Below are 6691 nucleotides of genomic sequence, written 5' to 3' on the forward strand. Positions count from 1 at the left end.
TGGTGTTTGTGTGTGGTTTCTGTGTGTGTGTGTGTGTTTGTGTGTGGTTTCTGTGCGTGTGTGTTTGTGTGTGGTTTCTGTGCGTGTGTGTTTGTGTGTGGTTTCTGTTTGTGTTTGTGTGTGGTGTTTGTGTGTGGTTTCTGTGTGTGTGTGTGTGTGTGTTTGTGTGTGGTTTCTGTGCGTGTGTGTTTGTGTGTGGTTTCTGTGCATGTGTGTTTGTGTGTGGTTTCTGTTTGTGTTTGTGTGTGGTGTTTGTGTGTGGTTTCTGTGTGTGTGTGTTTGTGTGTGGTTTCTGTGTGTGTGTGTTTGTGTGGTTTCTGTGCGTGTGTGTTTGTGTGTGGTTTCTGTTTGTGTTTGTGTGTGGTGTTTGTGTGTGGTTTCTGTGTGTGTGTGTGTGTTTGTGTGTGGTTTCTGTGCGTGTGTGTTTGTGTGTGGTTTCTGTGTGTGTTTGTGTGTGGTTTCTGTGCATGTGTGTTTGTGTGTGGTTTCTGTTTGTGTTTGTGTGTGGTTTCTGTTTGTGTTTGTGTGTGTTTGTGTGTGGTTTCTGTTTGTGTTTGTGTGTGGTGTTTGTGTGTGGTTTCTGTGTGTGTGTGTGTGTTTGTGTGTGGTTTCTGTGCGTGTGTGTTTGTGTGTGGTTTCTGTGTGTGTTTGTGTGTGGTTTCTGTGCGTGTGTGTTTGTGTGTGGTTTCTGTGCGTCTGTTTTTGTGTATGTTTGTGTGTGGTTTCTGTTTGTGTATGCTTGTGTGTGGTTTCTGTGTGTGTGTGTGTGTGTGTTTGTGTATGTTTGTGTGTGGTTTCTTTGCATCTGTGTTTGTGTATGTTTGTGTGTGGTTTCTGTGTATCTGTGTTTGTGTGTGTTTGTGTGTGGTTTCTGTGCGTGTGTGTTTGTGTGTGGTTTCTGTGCGTCTGTTTGTGTGTGTTTGTGTGTGGTTTCTGTGCGTGTGTGTTTGTGTATGTTTGTATGTGGTTTCTGTGCGTGTGTGTTTGTGTGTGGTTTCTGTGCGTCTGTTTGTGTGGTTTCTGTGCGTGTGTGTTTGTGTATGTTTGTGTGTGGTTTCTGTTTGTGTATGTTTGTGTGTGTTTGTGTGTGGTTTCTGTGCGTGTGTGTGTTTGTGTGTGGTTTCTGTGCGTATGTGTGTTTGTGTGGTTTCTGTGCATGTGTTTGTTTGTGTATGGTTTCTGTGCGTGTGTCTGTTTGTGTGTGGTTTCTGTGCGTGTGTGTGTTTGTGTGGTTTCTGTGCGTGTGTATGTTTGTGTGTGGTTTCTGTGTTTGTGTGTGTTTGTGTGTGGTTTCTGTGCGTCTGTGTTTGTGTGTGGTTTCTGTGTGTGTTTGTGTGTGGTTTCTGTGTGTGTTTGTGTGTAGTTTCTGTGTGTGTTTGTGTGTGGTTTCTGTTTGTGTTTGTGTGTGGTGTTTGTGTGTGGTTTCTGTGTGTGTGTGTGTGTGTGTTTGTGTGTGGTTTCTGTGCGTGTGTGTTTGTGTGTGGTTTCTGTGCGTGTGTGTTTGTGTTTGTGTGTGGTTTCTGTTTGTGTTTGTGTGTGTGTGTGGTGTTTGTGTGTGGTTTCTGTGTGTGTGTGTTTGTGTGTGGTTTCTGTGCGTGTGTGTTTGTGTGTGGTTTCTGTGTGTGTTTGTGTGGTTTCTGTGCATGTGTGTTTGTGTGTGGTTTCTGTTTGTGTTTGTGTGTGGTTTCTGTTTGTGTTTGTGTGTGTTTGTGTGTGGTTTCTGTTTGTGTTTGTGTGTGTGTTTGTGTGTGGTTTCTGTGCGTGTGTGTTTGTGTGTGGTTTCTGTTTGTGTTTGTGTGTGTGTTTGTGTGTGGTTTCTGTGCGTGTGTGTTTGTGTGTGGTTTCTGTGTGTGTTTGTGTGTGGTTTCTGTGCGTGTGTGTTTGTGTGTGGTTTCTGTTTGTGTTTGTGTGTGGTTTCTGTTTGTGTTTGTGTGTGTGTTTGTGTTAGGTTTCTGTTTGTGTTTGTGTGTGTGTTTGTGTTAGGTTTCTGTTTGTGTTTGTGTGTGGTGTTTGTGTGTGGTTTCTGTTTGTGTTTGTGTGTGGTGTTTGTGTGTGGTTTCTGTGTGTGTTTGTGTGTGGTTTCTTTGCATCTGTGTTTGTGTATGTTTGTGTGTGGTTTCTGTGTATCTGTGTTTGTGTGTGTTTGTGTGTGGTTTCTGTGCGTGTATGTTCGTGTATGTTTGTGTGTGGTTTCTTTGCATCTGTGTTTGTGTATGTTTGTATGTGGTTTCTGTGCATGTGTGTTTGTGTGGGGTTTCTGTGCGTCTGTTTGTGTGTGTTTGTGTGTGGTTTCTGTGTGTGTGTGTTTGTGTATGTTTGTGTGTGGTTTCTGTTTGTGTATGTTTGTGTGTGTTTGTGTGTGGTTTCTGTGCGTGTGTGTGTTTGTGTGTGGTTTCTGTGCGTATGTGTGTTTGTGTGGTTTCTGTGCATGTGTTTGTTTGTGTATGGTTTCTGTGCGTGTGTCTGTTTGTGTGTGGTTTCTGTGCGTGTGTGTGTTTGTGTGGTTTCTGTGCGTGTGTATGTTTGTGTGTGTGGTTTCTGTGTTTGTGTGTGTTGTGTGTGGTTTCTGTGCGTCTGTGTTTGTGTGTGGTTTCTGTGTGTGTTTGTGTGTGGTTTCTGTGTGTGTTTGTGTGTAGTTTCTGTGTGTGCTTGTGTGTGGTTTCTGTTTGTGTTTGTGTGTGTGTTTGTGTGTGTGGCTGTGTGTGGTGTGTGGTGGTTGTGTGTGTGGTTTCTGTGCGTTTGTGTTTGTGTGTGGTTTCTGTGCGTGTGTGTTTGTGTGTGGTTTTGGTTTGTGTTTGTGTGTGGTGTTTGTGTGTGGTTTCTGTGTGTGTGTGTTTGTGTGTGGTTTCTGTGCGTGTGTGTTTGTGTGTGGTTTCTGTGTGTGTTTGTGTGTGGTTTTCTGTGCATGTGTGTTTGTGTGTGGTTTCTGTTTGTGTTTGTGTGTGGTGTTTGTGTGTGTTTGTGTGTGTTTGTGTGTGGTTTGTGCGTGTGTGTTTGTGTGTTGTTCTGTTTGTGTTTGTGTGTGGTGTTTGTGTGTGGTTTCTGTGTGTGTGTGTGTGTGTTTGTGTGTGGTTTCTGTGCGTGTGTTTGTGTGTGGTTTCTGTGTGTGTTTGTGTGTGGTTTCTGTGCATGTGTGTTTGTGTGTGGTTTCTGTTTGTGTTTGTGTGTGGTTTCTGTTTGTGTTTGTGTGTGGTGTTTGTGTGTGGTTCTGTTTGTGTTTGTGTGTGTGTTTGTGTGTGGTTTCTGTTTGTGTTGTGTGTGTTTGTGTTAGGTTTCTGTTTGTGTTTGTGTGTGGTGTTTGTGTGTGGTTTCTGTTTGTGTTTGTGTGTGGTGTTTGTGAGTGGTTTCTGTTTGTGTTTGTGTGTGGTGTTTGTGTGTGGTTTCTGTGTGTGTTTGTGTGTGGTTTCTGTGTGTGTTTGTGTGTGGTTTCTTTGCATCTGTGTTTGTGTATGTTTGTGTGTGGTTTCTGTGTATCTGTGTTTGTGTGTGTTTGTGTGTGGTTTCTGTGCGTGTATGTTTGTGTATGTTTGTGTGTGGTTTCTTTGCATCTGTGTTTGTGTATGTTTGTATGTGGTTTCTGTGCGTGTGTGTTTGTGTGTGGTTTCTGTGCGTCTGTTTGTGTGTGTTTGTGTGTGGTTTCTGTGTGTGTGTGTTTGTGTGTGGTTTCTGTTTGTGTATGTTTGTGTGTGTTTGTGTGTGGTTTCTGTGCGTGTGTGTGTTTGTGTGTGGTTTCTGTGCGTATGTGTGTTTGTGTGGTTTCTGTGCATGTGTTTGTTTGTGTATGGTTTCTGTGCGTGTGTCTGTTTGTGTGTGGTTTCTGTGCGTGTGTGTGTTTGTGTGGTTTCTGTGCGTGTGTATGTTTGTGTGTGGTTTCTGTGTTTGTGTGTGTTTGCGTGTGTGTTTGTGTGTGGTTTCTGTGTGTGTTTGTGTGTGGTTTCTGTGTGTGTTTGTGTGTAGTTTCTGTGTGTGCTTGTGTGTGGTTTCTGTTTGTGTTTGTGTGTGGTGTTTGTGTGTGGTTTCTGTGTGTGTGTGTGTGTTTGTGTGTGGTTTCTGTGCGTGTGTGTTTGTGTGTGGTTTCTGTGCGTCTGTTTTTGTGTATGTTTGTGTGTGGTTTCTGTTTGTGTATGCTTGTGTGTGGTTTCTGTGTGTGTGTGTGTTTGTGTGTGGTTTCTGTCTGTGTGTGTGTGTGTTTGTGTATGTTTGTGTGTGGTTTCTTTGCATCTGTGTTTGTGTATGTTTGTGTGTGGTTTCTGTGTATCTGTGTTTGTGTGTGTTTGTGTGTGGTTTCTGTGTATCTGTGTTTGTGTGTGTTTGTGTGTGGTTTCTGTGCGTGTATGTTTGTGTATGTTTGTGTGTGGTTTCTTTGCATCTGTGTTTGTGTATGTTTGTATGTGGTTTCTGTGCGTGTGTGTTTGTGTGTGGTTTCTGTGCGTCTGTTTGTGTGTGTTTGTGTGTGGTTTCTGTGCGTGTGTGTTTGTGTATGTTTGTGTGTGGTTTCTGTTTGTGTATGTTTGTGTGTGTTTGTGTGTGGTTTCTGTGCGTGTGTGTGTTTGTGTGTGGTTTCTGTGCGTATGTGTGTTTGTGTGGTTTCTGTGCATGTGTTTGTTTGTGTATGGTTTCTGTGCGTGTGTCTGTTTGTGTGTGGTTTCTGTGCGTGTGTGTGTTTGTGTGGTTTCTGTGCGTGTGTATGTTTGTGTGTGGTTTCTGTGTTTGTGTGTGTTTGTGTGTGGTTTCTGTGCGTCTGTGTTTGTGTGTGGTTTCTGTGTGTGTTTGTGTGTGGTTTCTGTGTGTGTTTGTGTGTAGTTTTCTGTGTGTGTTTGTGTGTGGTTTCTGTTTGTGTTTGTGTGTGGTGTTTGTGTGTGGTTTCTGTGTGTGTGTGTGTGTTTGTGTGTGGTTTCTGTGCGTGTGTGTTTGTGTGTGGTTTCTGTGTGTGTTTGTGTGTGGTTTCTGTGCATGTGTGTTTGTGTGTGGTTTCTGTTTGTGTTTGTGTGTGGTTTCTGTTTGTGTTTGTGTGTGGTGTTTGTGTGTGGTTTCTGTTTGTGTTTGTGTGTGTGTTTGTGTGTGGTTTCTGTGCGTGTGTGTTTGTGTGTGGTTTCTGTTTGTGTTTGTGTGTGTGTTTGTGTGTGGTTTCTGTGCGTGTGTGTTTGTGTGTGGTTTCTGTGTGTGTTTGTGTGTGGTTTCTGAGTGTGTGTGTTTGTGTGTGGTTTCTGTTTGTGTTTGTGTGTGGTGTTTGTGTGTGGTTTCTGTTTGTGTTTGTGTGTGTGTTTGTGTTAGGTTTCTGTTTGTGTTTGTGTGTGTGTTTGTGTTAGGTTTCTGTTTGTGTTTGTGTGTGGTGTTTGTGTGTGGTTTCTGTTTGTGTTTGTGTGTGGTGTTTGTGTGTGGTTTCTGTTTGTGTTTGTGTGTGGTGTTTGTGTGTGGTTTCTGTGTGTTTTTGTGTGTGGTGTTTGTGTGTGGTTTCTGTTTGTGTTTGTGTGTGGTGTTTGTGTGTGGTGTTTGTGTGTGGTTTCTGTTTGTGTTTGTGTGTGGTTTCTGTGTGTGGTTTCTGTTTGTGTTTGTGTGTGGTGTTTGTGTGTGGTGTTTGTGTGTGGTGTTTGTGTGTGGTTTCTGTGCTTGTGTTCGTTTTATCCAACTAACTTTTAGCTCTCTGGTGTCTGGTCTCTGACTGATTGAGTTCCGTCTAATCAATCAATCAATGAATCAATCAGTCATACAACATGACATGTCCTCTCTTCTCTGACTGTGTGTTGTTGTTGTTAATGAAGATGTTCTATCTATCCTGTTCAAAAAACTACAAATATAAGAGGAATGGGACTGATGTTGATCATGTTGTTGTCTCTCTTCCTCCCCAGTGTTCTGAGCAATGAGTACGGTCCAGAGTGCTACGAGCTCCACGTCTCAGTGAAGGACTACTGCTTCGCCAGAGAGGACCGTATCATCGGCATGGCGGTCCTCCAGCTCAGAGACCTGGCCGACCAGGGGAGCTGCTGTGCCTGCTACCCCCTGGTGAAGAGCATCTCCATGGACGACACCGGACTCACCATCATGAGGATACTCTCTCAAAGGACCAACGACGAAGTGGCCAAAGAGTTTTGTCGTCTCAAGACCGACATACGCTCTTCAGAGGAGGTCGTCTCCTAGTATGGAGATGTGATGGAGGGATGGATGGAATGAATGGATGATTGCATGGAAGGGAAGAGAGGAGGGGAAGAGAGGGAGGGAGGCAAGGGAAGGGAAGGGAAGGGAAGGGAAGGGAAGGGAAGGGAAGGGAAGGGAAGGAAGGGAAGGAAGGAAGGAAGGGAAGGAAGGAAGGAAGGAAGGAAGGAAGGAAGGAAAGTTGAGGAGTTGTGTTGTCTGTTTTTGTGCATGTGTGTAAAACATCTGTTGGAATGTTCATTTTAAACTACAGTATGTACCAGTGTTTACTTACCGTATGCTCAATATTAAGTACTATATTCTACGAGTTATGTTAACGAGACATGAAATACCTTTTTGTACAACATTTAGATTTGTTCCGATAAAGTGCCAAACCAGAGGAAAAAAAGTACAACAACAAAACAAACAACAAAAGAAAATAGTGATGAATTATGGTGATACTTAATATGTTTGATGAAAAATTAGCTTGATTATTTGGTTCAGTGTAATATCATTCTCTCAAAAAAAACGGTGGCGTTTTAATCGTTAAAAATCGTTC

General features: G+C 43.1%; 1 protein-coding gene across 3 annotated transcripts in view; it reads left to right on the forward strand.

Annotated features, from left to right (window-relative positions):
• LOC115203335 (protein unc-13 homolog C) overlaps positions 1–6172 on the forward strand; it is a 201369-nt gene extending 195197 nt beyond the window's left edge. For all 3 annotated transcript variants that reach the window (XM_029767944.1, XM_029767947.1, XM_029767945.1), the window contains one exon: positions 5850–6172. In XM_029767944.1, coding sequence (XP_029623804.1) covers positions 5850–6138 — 289 coding nt within the window. In that variant the 3' untranslated portion in view covers positions 6139–6172. The remainder of the gene's footprint in view (positions 1–5849) is intronic.
• Positions 6173–6691: the final 519 nt, after the last annotated feature.

This window comes from Salmo trutta, chromosome 12 (assembly GCF_901001165.1).
Source record: "Salmo trutta chromosome 12, fSalTru1.1, whole genome shotgun sequence".
Lineage (NCBI taxonomy): Eukaryota > Metazoa > Chordata > Actinopteri > Salmoniformes > Salmonidae > Salmo > Salmo trutta.